The sequence below is a fragment of the Zymoseptoria tritici genome, chromosome 7, assembly GCF_000219625.1.
Source record: "Zymoseptoria tritici IPO323 chromosome 7, whole genome shotgun sequence".
Classification (NCBI taxonomy): domain Eukaryota; kingdom Fungi; phylum Ascomycota; class Dothideomycetes; order Mycosphaerellales; family Mycosphaerellaceae; genus Zymoseptoria; species Zymoseptoria tritici.
Window position 1 is genome coordinate 2,184,836 of NC_018212.1, and position 18,916 is coordinate 2,203,751.

An 18,916-nucleotide genomic window follows, 5' to 3' on the forward strand; every position below is an offset into this window, starting at 1 on the left:
CAGGTACCGGGCCCGGCAGAGCTTTTCAGCGATCTACCCGAGATGACGGGCGGTCTAAATGATGCATGCGTTCCTAAGCTATCCGCTACGAGCACCACTCCAAGACCGTGGCGAATTTTATCAACCACGGTCTCTGCCAATTGAGCGGAATCCGGCGATGTGAGCATTATTCAGTCGCTCATGTTCGCTATCGCGCCATGGCTCTCAAAACCGCCGGCTTTGCCATTCCTCAGACCATCATGTTCGCATTGGACACGACCATCAAACTTCGCCGTGGGAATCGGTAGTCTGGCGATGGGATTGGGTAGAGCTCTTTTGCAGAGGAGGTCGCCGCCTGGCGCTGAACGTATCCATTGGGAGTCGCCTTCTGCTAACACAATACTCTCTGCCGTAGATGGGTTCGAGTATCGCAAGCTCTCCCTGTCCGGCCTCTCGCCTGCGTAGCAACGGCAATTTACAAAGTACATCCTCCGCCGCACCGCAACATGTCTCCAGCACGTCCCAAGGCAACAGCACGCACGACCCAATACCCTCCTCGTGTGCAATTCAAGGCGACAGCACCTACAAGCCGATCCTCTCCTCCTCCACCAAATCTTAAGGCGACGACACCACCGAGGCCAAGGAAAACACTCCGCCGGAGCGCGCTCTTCCTGCATCGTCGGTGATGCAAAGCGGAGTTGTGCTAAATGCGGATGGGAAGAGTAGCAGTGCAGTTCGCGAGCATTGACGGAAGCTTTTACATAATGCAGCGATAGCTGGCCGAGAAGAATGCAGAGCAGAGCAGGGGCCGCTGCGCAGGGTGATTCGATAATACGGATGCTGCACAAAGATAGTCTTTCTCTGAACGGAGTAAGCATGGGATTTGATGGTCGTAATGGGGCTGGTCGTGATGGTCGTAATAATGCAAATGACATCGGTCTTGATGATGATGGTGACCACGGTGTTGGGAGAAGTGAGAGAGAAAGCATCGCAGTGAAGCATACACAAGCAATACAGTCCAGACAGTATTCTTTGCCGGCACCAATCAATGTGTTTATTCGGGTCGTGTGTGGAGCTCTTTCGTCATTTGCATTGATCAGCACAATACTTTGGTCAGAGTCGGTGTGGTACTCAAGACCACGAGTCTGCTATAGACTTCAAGCCTGGCAAGCTCGCAAGGACTATTCTTACAACAGGTAGTTGTCCTTCATGCTCGTTGGGCCGAATTTGCAGCATCCTTGACATGGACGTCAGGAACATCCTCGCTCCTCTCCCGCTCCCAAAAGTATGCTCGACATGTGTGTTTGTGAATGACTTTACCGTTGTATTCAACTCCCGGGCTTGGAGTCGATCGAATACCTCTCTTAACGTCGAACTTGAAGGGACAAAGGTAGGAGATCCAGCTCCTGCTTCTCGACAAATGGAGATGGATCCGGGTAAGCAAACGCCGTGAGACGTGGACATCAGCCTGTAGGTTCGATGGGGGCGGGAGCAGACAGGGAAGCAGCTTGCGAAGATCGTGAGTCTAGAACCGTCTGAAGCTGAGGTCAATTCATAGCCAATGAATACTGGATCTGTATGTACAATGCGGATAACACCCGTTAGCGTGATCTAGTTCGAGGTTGATCCTATTGGCCGGCACGCTTCCTGGGAGTAGCGTGCATTGAGGGGATGAGCTGCACGAGACTCGTCCGCAGGGTCATTGGGCCTTGTACTAGATTAAGCGCCTGAAGTTCATCTGTTGCTGTCATATCCACCTCGTGATCCCAGCAATCGAAGTATCCCAAGCATTGACAGCGATCTTATGACCGGACCTGTCGTGTTTGCTGTGGACATCCGGTCCTCCTCGTTCGGCATTCAGAACGTCTTTGGACTTCAAATCACGTTCTCCTTCATCTTATCATACCATCTCAATCGAATCGCCAGACAGCCACCCCGCACTTCAATCGCCTCGTCAGCGAGACATCCACCACCGAAATGTCCACCATGACCGAGAACGAAAGACTCAGTATGGAGTGGTACCTGGATTGCCAGGCCGCGATCTGGATCATCCTCAACGATGACAGAGACTCCAGCGTAGTACGTCGAGTCGAGGACGAAGCACTGTCCCATAGCTTCGCGAGGAGAGGCGGCTGGGAGGCTGCACGAGATCGGGTCAACGTCATGATGTATCGAATTTCAGTCACTCATCAGCCGAGCAGCATGACTTACATCGACGGCGAGGTCAGGCATTCAATACTTGAATATTGGCTGAAAGGAGGCTACAGTTCGCGGGCGAGCACTCGCGCAAGGCTTGTCCGGCGGCTTGAAAGGCAAGCTCGGTACAATCTCGATCGCATGTACCGGGCGAGGGGCGCGAGGCACTGCTATGAAACCCCCATTCCGGGAAGCTATCACCAGACGAGATATCCAAGGCACCACTACGAGGCCACGGAGCCGAGGTACCACTATGAGACCAGATCCCGGGACAGGAGGCACAGCAGAAGTGGCCGAGAGAGCAGTCGAAGGGAGGGAAGCAGGCATAGGCGACCGAGGAGCAGACGATCCAGATGCATGAGATCGAGGAGTCGCGGAGAGAGGCGGACGTCAGTGCGGAGGAGGCCATCTCTGTCTGCAGGATTGAGGGGATTGTGCCTTGGAAGATGAGGCGCATGACAGCACAGCGGCGGAGTGTCGAATGGGTGGGAGTACCGACTTGCTACGATTCAGATTTGTTCAAGTTGACCACAGTATCTTTAAAACTTGTTTTATTCGATGAACACAGTCCTCTGTCAATTTACGCTTCCAGGGCTGTCGCTATTGCATTCACTCGAACAAGGTTTCGGGATCGGCCCGTGCGCTAAACTCGACTTGGCGGGCAACGTCGGGCGGGATTTTTCGCGCTAGCAAACTTGGTGGGGCGTGCCGCCAGTAAACAAACATTCGCGCTCCAGCTGTCATCTTCTCTTCACCACATTTTGCAACCCACCACATCGAACGCATTGCCGCCACCGCCGCAGCAGCAATTCGACACACGCAAAGCTGGTCAAACACCGAAGGATACGATACAACAAAACTCAACAGTCCAAGAGCAGAAGCGAGAAAGAAACATAACTTCGCTCCGTCATCTCAAGATGACGAGAGGCGACCCCGACACGGCGGGCATCGACCTAGGAAACATCATCAACGGCACTGCTCGGAGCAGACGCAGCACTTCCAACGGTGGAGCACGAGTTTTGCGCAACACTCCGGCGAGAACACAGCGTCTTGGTCAGGGAGAAGTAAAGGCATCCGCAAAGAAGAGCCTCAAGCAGGCGAGCAAGGTTGGGACCGGACGAGTCGCAAAGACCAAGGCAGGCACGAAGAGCAAGACGGGTGGAAAGAAGAAGACCGGCGCATCATCGTCGTCCACTACAGGCATCAAGCGCAAAGCACCACCGTCGAAGCCGGCGGAGAACAAGCGCAGACGAGGCAAAGGACCTTCTTTAGCACAGCCACAAGATCGAAATGGGGTGAACGAGACGGCAGATGAAGTGGAGAATGAGGAGCAGAATGGAGATGTGACCATGGGAGGGACTGCCGTTGCGCCGAGAAAATTTGCAAAGGCAAAGAAGGTCTTCCGGTCAGGCAAATCAAACCGTGTGACTCGCAGTCAAGGTCCTGTCACCCCAACGGTGGCTGGTGCCACTGCGCCTGTTGCCACTGCGCCTGCTGCCACCGCACCTTCAGTTCAAGCTCCACCTCCAGCACCAGTACCCGCAGTGACTGCTGCGCCGATTCAAGCGACAGTCGCACCTCCTGCTCAGACACAGCAAGACGAGGAAGATGGCCGTGACGAAGAGGATGATCACAATGTGCAGGGTGGCGCTTATGCGGAACATGAGATGCAAGGTGGAGGGCCAGAGCAGACTGCAGGTGCAGGTACAATCGTTGGAGATGCTGAAGTCGCGGGTCCATCGAACGAGGACGCTCAGGAGGAGGAGACTACCGACTCAGGCAATCAAGCCATTGGCGCGGGACCAGAAGACGATCTCGCTGAAGAGACGAATGGTCAAGCTGCAATCACTGGGCAGGAAACTTCTACGCAGGTGGACGACGCTGGAGGTGAAGTCGATGCAGCGCCGACTCATGCTCCACGGAATGGGAATGCCGATACCGAGACCTCCGCTGAGCAGAACGCCGGCTCCACCAATGCGTCAAAGGCTCAGGCGACTACTCAGACGAGCCAGACTGAGCAAACTTCGGCTGAAAAGCAACATCTTGGCGGTGCCACGTCTGCATCGGCTGCCCCTGCTACATCGGGAGTGGAGCCCGCCGCAGCATTCCATCCATCGGTCGCAGGTCTCGCTGAGGCGCAGAAAGATACAGACACTGCCGCCAACAATGCTGGAGGAGATGTAGCTGGAAGAGATGAAGCTGGAGGAGATGAAGCTGGAGGAGATGAAGCAGCAGGTCAAATTGAGCCAGCTGCTGGCAAAGATGCCGGCGAGGATACTGGCAGTGGATTCGAAAAGAGCAATGCAGACAAGGCGGAGGCTCCAGGCGAGGAGCCAAAAGATCTCACCACAGTCGGCAAAGAGCAAGAAGTGTTTGAAGACAATGACTCCGCCGTGCAAGGCAGTGACGAGGTCGACCAGACATTGTCTTTGCCGGGTCTGTCCGACAGGAATATTGGACACGTCACGCAGACTCCAGTGGCGAACGCTGGAGCTGATGAGTGGCCATCTTTCCCGGATGCCTCCAACAGCAACATCGAAGAAGTCGCTCAGACTACCCAAGGCAACGCTGTTGTCGAGGAGGACCCTCCTTTCACGGATCCATCGGAAAGCGGCGTTGTGAACGCCTCTCAGGTCCCGATTGCCGGTACAGGTGACGACAATCCTGCCGCGCCTTCCAAATCTCCCACGGCGCCAGCAAACAAGCAGCCTCTTGACCAGAATGGATCCGAGGCGCACTCTGCTATGGCCAACAACGGCACGAGCAGCGCTGTTCCAGCGGCGGGAGTTGACGGCGCAGTCGAGAAGATCGACCCCCGGCAGAAGTTCTTCAGCGACTTGAGTGCTCTTCACAGCAAAACGAAGCAGCAGATCGATGCAGCTTCGAGTGTGATGGGCATCGCCGATGGCAATGCTCTCGATATTGACATGTTTGAGTTGAGGCTTATGATCGAGACGACCAGCTTCAACCATAGCCAGGATGTCAGCCACTGGAATCAGCTTGCGCAGATGCTCTGCGATGGCAGGATGGTTGCTGAAGGCGCTGGGGAGAAGCTTCGTGACTTCTATCGGCAATGGATTCATCCGTTGACGTTTGCTAAGCAGGAGGCCGCCTACGCCATGGCCTTGGAGGACAAGCATGAGATTACAGATCCCGTTGGACTGGATCTGAGCGGGGAGGATATGAAGCTGCAGCCTCCGCGACCTTACCTGTTTGCTCAAATCATCGCCGACTTCGGAGGGTACGACATGATCATATTGTCGATCAGCAAGGGCGACCACGAATGCTCTTTCGGCGCTATGGACCAGCTGAATCTGCTGTGGACGAACAACGATGACAAAGTTGAATTGGAGCTCGCCGAGAGTACTCTGTTGGCGGTCTACCACGACCGTCTCCGTAATCTGGAGAAGCAGTTCCCGGAGTTCGGCCCTGTGAGTAATGCAACGGAGTGGTCAAGACTGGACCGCGAACGTGAAACTAGAGAGCTCGCGAGCCTCAAGCAGCATTGCTCGGAGCAATTGCCTCTTCTGGAGTTTTTGGCTCCTCGCCACAATACCACGGTTCTTGCGCTGTATGACTACAGCATCCACGGCGTCAAGATCTCCTTGTATGGCCTGTACGAGGCCTATCGCAAGCAGGTGGACTCGTATGGGTCCTTCAACCATACCACATCTCCCGAAGTCTGGTCGAGCCTGGCACACGATTTGCATTTGTCCCACGTCAACGGTGCGCCGCTCGACTATGTGTACGCTACATTTGAGAAAATGCTTCGCCCATTTTTGCCAGACCCTCATCGCCACGCCTTCAACACCACGCTGAATCTCTTCGACGACAGGGCGACCTTTCAGCAGCTGTTCGATCGTGATGTGGCCGGTCTGGTTCCTATCGGTCCACTTTCTCTCGGTCGCAATGTCGTCGATCCTCTTCGTCTCTACTCCGCTGTTGAAGATCGTGGCTTTGACAGGATCTCAAACAACTTGACCCAGTGGGATGAGATCGCGGACTATCTTGGGTGCGCAAATCAGACGACCGCCCACAGCGAGACTGCTGGTCATGCACTTCGCGATGCGTACCTAACGATTCTTGGAGGCAATCGAGGCCACAACCCTGCAGATGAGGACGATGACAAGGACGATGATCTCGACGATGACTTCGATGACTCGGAAGATGAGGCAATGGAGAAGGAGCTGGACGATCTTGAAGATGAATTCAACGATGAAGACCAAGCCAACGGTGACGAAGAGGAAACCGATGGAGATGAGTCTGATGGAGACGACTCCGATGGCTCGGATGATTTTGGAAATGACAACATGACCGGCATTGCCATCACTGCGACTGGAAACACTTTCGCCTCCCATTTCGGTCATCTCGCTGCCGGTGGTCGTGCAGCACCAGTCATGACCGCAGCACAAGCTACGAGCTCGACAGCCGACCTGGAGCAAGATGATGACGATCTTCCTGATGCGACCGATGATGAAGGAGATGATGCAAAGGTGTCACATCTTTCCGACTTCTACGGCGCGGCAGGCAATGAGCTAGACGCTTCACAGTCGCGTGCTCGCCCAGCTCGGTCTCCGCCGATCAACGACTATGTCTCAGACGACCTCGAATCAGACGATGGGAACAACCCGCAGGAGGTTGCAGGCAAGCCCAACGCAAAGAACGTCGACAAGCCACAGCAGGCTGTCCAGTCTCTCCCGAAGGCTACGCCACAAGTCATTGCAAAGGGGTCTGAAGTGCAGCGCAAAGCTCCACAGACCTCATACAACATTGATTCAGACAGTGACTCAGATGGCAACAATGGCTTCCGCGACGACTCGGACAACGATTCCGATGATGACGACGGCGGCCGCAGCCACGCTGCATTCACGTCTCGGCAATTTGCGTCGGCGATGGGGAGTGGAGGCACAGCTGGAGGTCTTGGAAGTGTTGGCAGTGCAGCTGGGCCCAGCAGCAAGCGCAAGCGTGATGCTTCCGGTGAAGTCAACCGCGACCAAGGCGCCAACAATACTGGCACTCCCTCCAACGGCGTGAAGCGTATGAAGACGGCCTCTCCGGGGGGTCCGTCTTCTCCCTTCGCTCCGCTACTGGAAGGCACTCCCGCACCCTCGCGCGTGAACGCAAACATCGCGTCGGAGGGCAAATCCCGCGCGAAGCCAGCAAACAAAGCACCATTCATCGAGGATTCCTCCTCGGATTCAGAGATTGACCCTGGCGATGCTCCTCGGGCTCACAGCTCGAAGTCGCAGCAGCTCTCAGAGCGCCAGAATGGATCTCACTCCCGGCCTTTGGCGAGACAGAGTCCGGAGCAGATGGCTCCCGCGGTGGAGAAGGAGGACTTGACGGAGATGCGGGCCGGCAAGATCGCTCCGACCGCTGTCGATGGCACTGAGCCTCCAGCTCCGGCCGCATAGGCGTGAGCGGGTAGCCTGAGCTAGAGGAGGAAAGGTGAATCGATCGGGTATTGGGAACGGATGGCGGAGTCAGGTGGTGGAGCTGATGGGAAAGGACCGAATGGTAACGGCTGGCAGACAGAAAGGGTAGGAGGGAATTACTGTGAAGGATGGAACGGTATGATCGGCAGGCAGAAAAGAGTGCCGGGAATGGCCACGGAGACTTGGATTTTGTGAGTGGCATATTGGAAGGGAATGACAACTGTCGAGGCGGACAAGCACTTCATCTGGAGGAGCGGGCCAAGATGCGATGGACATGCTCCTCGGCAGGATGGATGAGAGCATGCAGACGAAAGTGATCGGAATGAAGACACAGACATAGAGCCGCCGGAAAAGCGCTGATGAAGCGAGTGAGAGAGCTACAGATTGACGTGCGCGGCGACCATTGCAACGATGGGACTGGCAGGAAATACATGTCTAGCTGAAGTAGATCCATCGTCGTTGCAGACGAAACGAATCAAGTTCCAGACCCTCGCGGCCTTCTATTGCCCGTCGTTCGCTGCTCTAATCTCGCTAATCTACTCTTTCCCTGTGCACAGTCATCATCTCAGCTTGAAGAAGGCCACTGTGACTGAGCACTGACTGTCGCGTAGATGACCATCGAAAAGTCTGAACTCTTCGGAGAGAGTCTGATCACATGTCCTACAAGCGGAAGCCCGCAAATCGAAGCTGTTGCACGCCGGAGACTGCTAGGAATGAAATTTGACCTTACCAAAAGTTGAGATCTCCACTCTTCCTTTGCTGGTCAATGGGAGCTACATATGGCGTCTCAGTGGAAGGCTTCGGGCAAGACGGTAACAGCACAGAGAGACATGCTGAACAAGCTTGGTCGTCATGGACGATTTTCGACCGCCACGAAATCCAACTGGCAGGTCGATGCTCCCATGGCACTAATGGAGGAGGAGGCAAGACAAAGTCTTGCTCTAGGCCGTGATACCCTCCGTGGTTGTTGGATACCTGACCGTCCACGGTCATTCATGGCGAGGCCAGGCGTGTATTCTTTTCGTCAATGCGAACCTGCTTCTTCACTCGTCCCTTCCTTCCCATCACCGCCTTGAGTGGCCCCAAACCTTCACAAATTGATCGTGAGGACTGAACTTAATGTATCATGCAGCTTGAAGGAACGCAACCGCCAGAGATGGGTGTCTGCCGTAAATCGGAACAAAGAGAACACTTTGAAAGGATCTCCGGAAATAGACGTTTCCAGCGATTTGGATCTTTCGAGCATCGTTCCATGTATTCCCGCGCGATCGCTGGCGTGGACCTGCTCACTGGATCGCTGTACTTGCTTCACACCGGGCTGGAGCTCACGTACATACCTAGGTCTTCTTACACGTGGGAGTCTAGTCTCACCGTCGCCTTATGAAGGAATCAGGCAGGCTTTATAGGCATCAATGTGATCTACTCGTGGAGGCTCTCCGTGACATTAGGATGTGAAGTCAAAGTTTGTCCGCACGGGCCGTAGAACACGCTGGGCCCATTCACGTCCGCTCGTGAACTTCTTGGACTCCCACTTCGTCAACTTCAAAAGTTCCACGAAACAACATTCCGTCGTGTGCACCAACTGATCCGGAATGGCAACGATGCGCCTCGCATTGCGCCCCAAGATTCCGGCGGATTTCGCGAATCCGCGCGTCCCTACATCGAAAGCTGAAGATCGCGGGCTCCGCAAAACGCTAGACGAAGTGAACATGAGTACTGTCTGGAAAGGACTGCTTCCCGAGCTTGTCAGCATGATCATCGTTATCAATGCCCTCACACCGCTTCGACTGCACGGAAAGACCTACCGCGGACGTCAAAACGAAGAGTACGATCATATGAGAGCTCTGGAACCAGAAAAATGGCAACAGGTCCGCAATACGCTCGCCGTATCTTTGAGTACTCGTCGAGATGCGATTCGTGCGCTGAACAGATACGGCTCCATCGAAAACGAAAGATGGAAATACTTCCCGCCCCCATACTCTTCATCTCCACCATCAAACAGCGAGCCCTCGTGGTGGCTATTGCGTCACTTTCGATGGCTCCACGTCAACCTTCACAATACTGGCATGTTGAGTGAACGGGCTTCGGTCCGGTTGATGGTCAGATTTCCGCACCCAGGCGTGCTGAGGAGGGTCGAACACGTGCTTATGCCCACGCCTGCACCCGAGAAACCATACGGTGATGCGGAACTTGAAGCCTTCATGGCGGGATTGTGTAGGACGGCAGGTCGGTGGAGTAATCAGTTTCGAACCGTCGGAGGCTGGGACATGGCTTGTGCTACCGGTAATGCCTCGGACATTCGCAAGTTGCTCGTCTGGAAGGATGGTCCGCTGTGGGAATGGAGGATCCGTAAGCGAGCGGCACGCAATGCACGCTTCGAGAAACGCAACGCACGCATGAACCAACGCAATGCACGCATCGCCAAACGAAAAGCAGAGGTTGGAGATACCACAAGGGAAGCGAATGCGCAGAAGAAAAGGAAGGGCGGTGGAACATGATGGGACCAATCCAGATGTTCGGGCATGCATGTCATCGGCCGGCACTTCTTTTAATTCAACGACTTCACTGTCTTCTTCCCCTCATGGGGAGAAACAGTCTGCAGCATACGAGGGAGATATGATGGCTTCGCCTGAAGGCGACTTCGAAGGCATAGCCAGGTATTAGCGATACTGTGCGACTCCACGGAACGGTGTTGGCTACCCCATGTTTCCCACACGAATGGTTGAGTGGCACAGAAGAAGACGATTAAGATCGAACGGAGTATGAACGGCGATGAACCGCCATCCTCGCACAAATAGAACCTCGCTACAGCTCCCACGCGAATTGGAGAAGGATAAGAAGAAGCTTCAAGAACGGGAAGAGGTAACGAACCTTGCAGCACTACACATCCTCGCAAGCACATTGTGGATGCAGGGAGGATCAAAAAGGTTTCAACGTCCGTCAGTCAGCGCACTTACTGAGCAAGACTGATATCTTTTCGCTTACGTTTACATTGTGCTTTCCTCTACTTCTCTTGATGCATACATGAGCTCGCCACGCTACCGCGCAGGGTCGGTCAAAGGCAAGACTTCAACGAAAGGCTTTGGGCAGGACAATAAGGGTGGAGGAGAAGTTTAAGACAACGAAGTGTTTTGACGTCTGAGCAGATCCCAATCTGAGACATGTCCACCCGTCTCCATGTGATCTGCTCATTCGCTCCACGAAGTCAGGAATTGAAGTCAAAGTTTGCCACCGCGGGCCGTAGAAAGCGCTGGTCATGCTTAAGTGTTCTGGGCCAGGTTTCTGCTTGCTCGTCCGCTTCATCATTGCCGGCTTTCCGCTTATTACCCCCCATGATCATCCTCAGCACTAGCTTTGAGAGACAACATCCAGCGCAATGAACAATCGATTCCTCCCCACTATGCGCCGCAGTCGGACGGCGTATTCTGAGGATCCGTCCCAAACCGGACCACATCAGGACCAATGTGGGCCTCAAAACAAGCCAGAAAACCCCGACATGACCCTTGTCTGGAAACGACTCCCTCCTGAGATTGCGAGCATTATCATCGTGGACGTGGCTCTCACACCTCTAAGCATAAACGCCCATACGTACTATCGCCATGATGGTACCAACTGGCAACCCCCTACTCGTATCGAACATATCAGAGCACTGGAGCCGCAGAAATGGCAGCGTGTACGCAACACTCTCGCAGTGTCTACTGGCATCCGCCGGGATGTTATTCGTGCTTTGAATGCCCGCGGCACGATCGAGAACTGGGACATTGCGCATGCTCATCACTCTTACCCAAGAAGCACACGCTCTGCGTTCTCGGGGGAGGCATCGCCTGTCTGGTCAGGAGATGAGGTTCCTCCTCCAAGCACTCAGCCGTCATGGTGGCTCTTACGCCACTTCAGATGGCTCAGTACTACGGTTTGGGACATGGTCCTCTACAGACGCCGTGTTCCGATCCGTCTTATCGTCAGGTTCCCGAATCCAGGAGTGATTCGACGAGTGGAACATGTCGTGGTTCCAACCGACGGCTTGCCAATCGATCGTAGCGACGCCGAAATCGAAGCTTTCATCTCTAGCATCTGCGACCGTGCGAAGTTGGAATGCTACCTGTTCCGCACTGTTGGTGGATGGAGCATGCGGCCTGGCATTGGCGACATCTTGGACGTCCGGAAATTGCTCATCTACGAAGCGAATGGAGGAATGTGCGGTTCCACACACGTCGTCTGGCAGAGGTCGACAGGAGTGAGAGAGCACGGAAGCGTCGGAAGTTGGAGGTGACTTTCTGATCGAGGGCAGGGCTAAGGAGGGTTGTCTCACAGCATCGGGAGCGGCGTTCCTCACAGCTTCACAGGGAAGCAACGTTCCTTCGTTCAAGTCTCCTCAGACTTGTGATGGCGAGAGACCGTCTTCAACGCTGATCATCAAGAAACGCATTGGAAGGATGCAGGAATTCCTCTCAATGGACTTCTGACCAACAGGGAATGGACCAGTCTCCGCATCGATGTAGACTTGATGGTGTGGATACGTTCAACAGAAGACGGAGTCTAAGACTTGAGACATCGGACGCAGGGACTCGTTGTACTTGCTACTGACAGCGTCCGAGTGGCCAAGGCTAATATTCTCTTGTTATAGCATTTGAACCCCCTGCATCATTGTACGGAAACGTTTCTTATACACTTCTCCGTGTTCAGCTACTCCCAACTTGTCTGATCTGCAAGATTGCTGCCTTGCCGCGATGTTACAGATCATCGAGCAACGGTGTGTTCGTGAAGCATTTTCGCTCAGTCCTCGATTGCTTCGCCCAGCTGGTTGTGTCTGCCCGTCACGCCGTATTCTCCCCGCCTTTTGCGGCTCGTACATCCGAGTCCCGCGTTTCTGATCACTGCTCAAGTCGGGTCATGTAAAGTACGGCGTTAGACCGGAAGGCGGGGCTTGTCAAATGTTCCGCCATCTTCGCCTGTACGATCCATAAACCTCCAGCTTGCCTGCAAACACTTCATTGTACTCCCCTTGGTCGTTGAACATGCCTCCAACACCTACATCTCCGTCCCATTCACTCGTAGATGGGCGACGGATGCGGTCGGATTTCGGCCCGTTCCGTGGCTTCTACATCTTGACCCTTGGGTTTGCAGCCTCCATCTCTTCTCGACATTTGCAACATCTTCGTTGCGACTCAGAAATACGCAGGAGCACACGAGTCCGCTGGTTGACACGATGGAGACTGCAAAGCGAAGCGTCGCGCATGAGGCACTGCCCGCGAAGGTCTCAACCCCACTGGATGCGCCAATGACAGAGATTTGGTTCGACTTGTCGGCAGAGATCAAGGATATGATCATCACCGAATCTGCGCTTGCTGTACTACCATTGAAAGCGCTTCTGAACCACTGGTTCTATGGAGGTCCCCCCTTACACGCTATCCAGCCGGGGAACTGGGACACCTTCAAGAACGCTCTTTTCATCTCCAAAGAAACTCGCAAGACGGCGCTACGCGCGATCCACGCGCGACCCAGGTCACTCGAAATCGTCGATCGGCATGGATACGTTCCTGCGGGCTTTGTGACCCACCTCTCACCCTCGGATGCTGTGCTCGCTCACTTCGATCTGCTGCACCGCTCGATGGAGTTTACTGGCATCCACCACTGTCCCACCGAGGAATGTTCGACAATCGACCAGGACTTTCGTCCTGCGCGTATCAAGGTGTACGTGCCGTTTCCCAGAAGAGCAGAAGCTAAGGCCATCACACGCATCGAGATCACGTCCGAGATCAATCCGATTCCTACCATGGACGACAGCGAGGTCAAAAAGAAGATCAAAGAATGGCTCGACATGGCTTCACACGCGCAGTGGCCTTTCCGAGGCCAGTCTTCGCGTCGCAGGCCGCTGCCAATGCCGGATAGCGCAGACGACATGCGAGCTTTGCTACGGTGGAACAGGGAGTAAGGGAGCCGCGAACGTGTTTGATGAGCGGTCATGAGATGAATGTAGCATTGGAACCGGTTTGCGCGGGCGTCAGTAGTGGAGAACATCGCAAAGTGAATGCAAAGAAACAGGCATTCTGCATACAAAGGAAGGGATTTTTCTGGGACCGAATGCGTTGCTATCTTTTGGCGTGGATCTGCTTGCTAAGGTCGAAGCGAGATCGAGCAACGGAAACACATCATGCAACAGGTGTCCGTCGAGAGGGAGAGTGCTACGGCTGGGAGGCGAACTCTGGACGAATGACAAGGACCGAGGAAGGCGTTTATGGGGAGTTGTACTCGCGTGTCGCCTACTGGCATAAGTGTTTTGGGTTCTCTTTGCTTCATGTGGACGTCTGCTGTGGAAGCAGATCAGTTGCGGAAGACAACGACGTTTTGATAATAATGAACCGCTTACATTCCCTCTTCTACCCGCACTTTTGCGACGCCCGCGACTATGCCTGGTACCAAGTAGCCGCTGCGAGTCGCCGGGCGAAATAAGTCGCATTGCTTTCAGAAGCCGCTTACGCTTCACCGGAGGGAGTGCCGTTGTATTGGCCAAGGCCTCCTGGCCCAAACCGATGAGAATGACTCTGTGTAGTCTTCTTATTTTCCAGCTGCCGTTGTCCTTTCATCGATCACGGACCTGCCTTCGGCCACACATCCTGCTGGGCGAAATTCTTCACACTTCCATCCCCGTGACACGCACATCCCAGGCATCTTCAAGCTCATTCTTGCCGCACCAGCATCCTCGGAGCCCACCGCCCCCGTCGCATCCCGCCGGAATGACGATGCCGAGCAGAACCGCCGGCCGCGAAATGAGCGAATTCTGGCACTCCCCCCCTTTCGAATTGACGAGGATACGCCCCTGCAACTTTCCTTGTCCAGCTGAAGCGGCGCCAATTTCGCCGAGCTGACCAAGCTCCGTCAAGATTCGGGTTCACCATGGGAGACCAGGTCACCATCAACATTTAGGCGCAGACTCTTATCCTTGGGGAGATTGGCAACCACCACAAGAGTATGTCCAACGGAGGGTCAGGAATCAAGGATGTCGCTCGGTCAAACGAGGCCTACAACAGCGCCATCAACCTCGTTGCGAGTGCGGCCGCAGGAAAATACCCATAGCTCGCTTCATAGGAAGAGATGCTCCGTCACGATGCTTTGGTCAACATCCAGCGGCTCATCTGCAGAACGAGCGAGATCTTGATCGAGCCGCACGGACTGGGGAACAATGCAGCTCGGAGCATACGCCTTCAGTTTAAAGATACAATCGAGACCAACATCGAGCGGCGAATTGGCGACTGGGAGGGATACTTGAAGGAGTATAAGGAGGACATCGGTGCTGGTCGTGCGCTGCCCGTGAACAACGGCAACTTCAGGGACGCCCCTCAAGCATTCGTTGCCAAGCTAAAGCGGCGCTGACTTCGCCGAGCTGATGCGCTCTGCGCCACCCTGGGGAGACTCTGTGAGAATGCTCACACACCCATCACCTCCACGCTTGCGAACGACGAGGTGCTCCATGAGAGTATACGTGATGTTGTACGAAGCTATTCGAAGAGAGAAATCTCGATCCGGGATGCTCGACCTCGCGGCCACAAAGTGTTGAGCGAATACTTCTCGGACTTCTTGAAAGGCACTCTCCAACACTTGAACGAACAAGAAAAGTTCAGAGTTTACTGTGCGGTAGCATTAAAGCGGTGGTCCGCTGAACTCCTGGTTCTGGAGCTTCGTCGAGTTGAACAGATCATCCCAGATAGTCGCCTTGCTCGTCGAAACGCTGTAAGCGTATACCGATTGAAGGTTGAACAGAGAAGTTACCTGGCATGGCAGCGCGAGGTTAACAAGACCCGCGCAATACTCCATCGCCTTGGTCGAGTTCGGCTGCTTCCTTCGTGGGCGGCGATGCAACTACTTCACTACGGCCGAGCGTATAGAGTGCTGGCATCTCCGCTACGAGGTCTCCGAATATGACTACTTCAGTGGCTCCAACGGTTTCCTTGATCTTACCGCCAATTCCAACGATCGACTTATGGGCGCTTGGATGGAGCACATCTTTTGTACAGTAATGGACAGCATTGCGTTGGTGTCAACAATACACGCTGAGCGTCCACAGGACCTCGTGTCTCGCTTCTCCCCCACTTTTTGCTTTACGCAGCTCGGACCCGAGACCTGGCTCCCAGTGAAGTCATAGCCCTCCGCCAATAAGGACAACTTCAAGTTCACGCCGGCTCCAGCATTCCAGGCACACGAGCGATATCAAGAAGACCGTTCCGCGATCCTTGACTATCACCGGGGCCTCGACACAGCACAGCTCGTCCGCATTACTGACGACTTCCCGAAGGACGACAAGCCCGCTTGACGAACCCCACTCCCTATCTCCTCCAACGAAAGCGAAGCCGGCATCGCCGCCGTCAACAAGCACAGCGCCTTTCAACACTTCCAGCTGTCTGTCCTCACGGATTACACCTTCCATCCATTTTCCCATGCATTGTGGTCTTTACTGCGGCGCTTCCGATGGACTCTTGATACGCTCGAACAACCGAGCGAAGCGCATACGAAGGTGGACCACCACCGTTCGACTGTCTCTTGCGGGGACATTAACGACGTTCAAACGCTTGGAGTAGGGAAAGACGTACCGTGCATGGTATGCGAGCTAGGATTGGCTTGAGTATTAAAGGTCTTCGCTTGTCGAGCTACTATGAAGGAGCCTTGGATTTTCCGGACTGTAGGAATCTGGAGCGTAGAGCATACCGTTCACAATGCCAATAACGTTGTTGAGCGGGCGAGATAGTTACTCATATGCTTGGGGTCTGGTTGACGCAAATTCTCTCGATCGGGATGGGTCATGATAGGGATGGTTGTCGAGAAACTAGACGTCCGAAGTCATGGTGATAGCTAGAGACTGAGCATGAATCTTGTGAGATTGACATTGTCTGCAAAGACCAATCCCGCTAGTGAAGACGTGCGGATCTGACTTATCCTTCTGAGATGCCACTTTGTGCTGGTCCCGTGCTCCAGGCCGCCCATCGTCTTAGAATTCAACAGTCCTAGAGCAAACCTCTGAATCCGTCCTTCGCATTTCTCGGTCGAGGCTAAGGCAAAAAGGGGGCAAGACTTTGAGCTGACTCAGCTCCGGGGACTTTGATCGCTTCACTTCCCGACCTTCAACGACTTGAAATTCACGTCTCTAGCAACTCCATTCAATACAACACCAGCACCCCGCGCCAACAGTCAAGCTCTTACTCCCACAAGCATGGCCTCCAACGCCGAAGACATGCGCCTTATCTGGCGCTCCCTGCCCCACGACATCACAACAATGATCATCCTCGAAAACGTCCTCACGCCCCTCAAAATCCACGGATACACCTCTTTCGGCCGCGAGCGCACTCAGGAAGTATCCTCGAAAGACTGGCAAATCGTCCGCAACGCCCTCGCGATCTCACGCTCCACGCGCAAAGCCGGCATCCACGCCCTCAACACCTCCGGCGCGATCGAACACGTCTACCCCAACGACCCTCGCTATGTAACGTACACTTTAGGCGGCCGACCATTCCATCAGCCGTCAGATCAGCTTCTGCGGCACTTCCGATGGGTGTTTACTGCTTTCAGCTCCCACGACTTCTTTGTACGGATGCCCGTGCCCGGCACGCTGAGGAGGGTGGAGCGGATGGAGTTCAAGGGTGGGAAGGCTCCGCTGGAGAGTCTTTCGGATGAGGGTCTGGAGCAGTGCATGAGTGTTTGGTGTCAGGTGGCGGTGACGAGAGCGTGGATGTTTGAAGCCGTGGGTGGGTGGAACTTGTGTGCGGCCAGTGGGCAGGCGGAGGACATTCGGAAATTGGTTGTTTGGGTGAAGAAGGGAGGAGAGTCGATGGGGCAGAAGACAGTATGGTGAAGTGTTTGTGCTGGACGAAGAGAAGCAAAGGTTTCTGTTCGATGCTCATCATGGGGAAGCATGCGACGAGAAAGAGCTGTGAAGCAGGACAGATGAGATGACTGCACCGAGGCGGATCATAGAAGCCACAGTCAACGGCCAATGATTGGCCTGTCTCGAGCTACCCATCTCGAGAGTTGAGTACGATATGCCTTACACAATGAGCGATAGGCTATGAAAGATCGATTGACAGAGAGCAAGGTCTGGACGCGAGTTACTTTCAGCAGCAAGGTGACGTGCTGCAAAGATGGCCTACCCATATTCACTTGACAGAACTCTGCCAGCTTTGCGACCCTCGACTGCTGCTCCTGACTTCTCTTTCCCTTCAATACCACCACTCACGACATCGTCCCGGCCTGACAACATGGCCACCGACCAAGAAGAGATGAGCGCTATCTGGCGCAACCTTCCCCTCGACATCTCAAGGATAATCATCATCGAAAACGCGCTCACACCCCTTCAGATCAACGCGTACGGTGAGAACCTCCAAGAACACTCCCAAGCCCTCGACCTCTCCAACTGGCAAATCGTCCGCACTTCCCTATCCATCTCCCACTTCACCCGTAAATCAGCACTGAACACTCTCAAAACCCACGGCGCAATCGAGCACATCTACCTCGACTTTCCCCGTCGATTCGCTCCACCTGGTCCCCACCTCCCTGAGCCATCGTTCGCTCTTTTGCGACACTTCCGGTGGGTGTTTATGGCGCAGGAGGACAGTAGGTTGTTCGTTAGGATGCCTGTTGCTGGTACGCTGAGGAGGGTGGAGCGGTTGGAGTCTGCGCCTATGAAGTCGATGTCGGACGAGGAGTTTGAGAATTTTATGACGTTGTGGTGCGATATGGGGAGGTGCAAGTCGTGGATGTTCTGTGGGGTTGGGGGGTGGGATATGAGTGCTGCTGTTGGAGATGGTGCAGATGTGCGGAAGCTGATTGTGTGGACTGAGTAGGAGAACGGGGGATGGGCGCGGTGGGACGCATGCATGGGTTTCGGGCTGTGAGGAGCAGACTGGGAGGGCTCATGCGATTCGTGACTGGGGAAACTGTGCTGGCGATGACGGGTCTTTTGGACGGAAAGTCTGATTGGAATGGAGCAGCAGGGTGGTGGGAGGAGGTTGGCTTTGTCTTTGCAGTGGATGACGAGAGTCAGCAGTGCAGGTGAGAGCGAGATCGCCTCCACTTCAGGCGCGGTTCTCGCATTGAGCGAACGACGGCAGGAAAACATTTTGACGAGCCATGAGGCTTCGCGTCGTACTCGGCTGTAGATATGACAATAGAATTGTAACGCATTCTCCAAACCTGCTCCAGCTTTCTCCAGCCTTCCGTTCGCAAGACAGAGAACCACAGTGTGAAGGCCGATACAGCTCACCCGCGCAAACAGGTAGGACTGCCATACGGAACGCTGTTCAACTCTTCGCTAGACTCAC

The 18,916-nt window shown here is 54.5% G+C and overlaps 6 protein-coding genes across 6 annotated transcripts; all 6 read left to right on the forward strand.

Annotated features, from left to right (window-relative positions):
* Positions 1 to 394: 394 nt before the first annotated feature.
* On the forward strand, positions 395 to 727 carry MYCGRDRAFT_86982 (uncharacterized protein; the record flags this gene model as incomplete). The annotated part of the gene is made up of 2 exons (XM_003850825.1): positions 395 to 539; positions 600 to 727. 2 exons carry the CDS (start codon positions 395 to 397, stop codon positions 725 to 727), a joined length of 273 nt encoding a protein of 90 aa, XP_003850873.1.
* A 2,365-nt stretch (positions 728 to 3,092) lies between these two features.
* Positions 3,093 to 7,589, forward strand: MYCGRDRAFT_94754 (uncharacterized protein; the record flags this gene model as incomplete). Its single annotated transcript, XM_003850826.1, has 1 exon — positions 3,093 to 7,589. The coding sequence occupies one exon, from the start codon at positions 3,093 to 3,095 to the stop codon at positions 7,587 to 7,589; it is 4,497 nt and encodes a 1,498-aa protein (XP_003850874.1).
* Positions 7,590 to 9,211: 1,622 nt separating this feature from the next.
* Positions 9,212 to 10,108, forward strand: MYCGRDRAFT_94755 (uncharacterized protein; the record flags this gene model as incomplete). The annotated part of the gene is made up of 1 exon (XM_003850827.1): positions 9,212 to 10,108. One exon carries the CDS (start codon positions 9,212 to 9,214, stop codon positions 10,106 to 10,108), a length of 897 nt encoding a protein of 298 aa, XP_003850875.1.
* A 902-nt stretch (positions 10,109 to 11,010) lies between these two features.
* Positions 11,011 to 13,542, forward strand: MYCGRDRAFT_94756 (uncharacterized protein; the record flags this gene model as incomplete). The annotated part of the gene is made up of 3 exons (XM_003850828.1): positions 11,011 to 11,844; positions 12,347 to 12,360; positions 12,735 to 13,542. 3 exons carry the CDS (start codon positions 11,011 to 11,013, stop codon positions 13,540 to 13,542), a joined length of 1,656 nt encoding a protein of 551 aa, XP_003850876.1.
* Positions 13,543 to 16,812: 3,270 nt separating this feature from the next.
* Positions 16,813 to 17,451, forward strand: MYCGRDRAFT_94757 (uncharacterized protein; the record flags this gene model as incomplete). Its single annotated transcript, XM_003850829.1, has 1 exon — positions 16,813 to 17,451. The coding sequence occupies one exon, from the start codon at positions 16,813 to 16,815 to the stop codon at positions 17,449 to 17,451; it is 639 nt and encodes a 212-aa protein (XP_003850877.1).
* A 403-nt stretch (positions 17,452 to 17,854) lies between these two features.
* Positions 17,855 to 18,439, forward strand: MYCGRDRAFT_94758 (uncharacterized protein; the record flags this gene model as incomplete). The annotated part of the gene is made up of 1 exon (XM_003850830.1): positions 17,855 to 18,439. One exon carries the CDS (start codon positions 17,855 to 17,857, stop codon positions 18,437 to 18,439), a length of 585 nt encoding a protein of 194 aa, XP_003850878.1.
* Between the last annotated feature and the right edge of the window lie 477 nt (positions 18,440 to 18,916).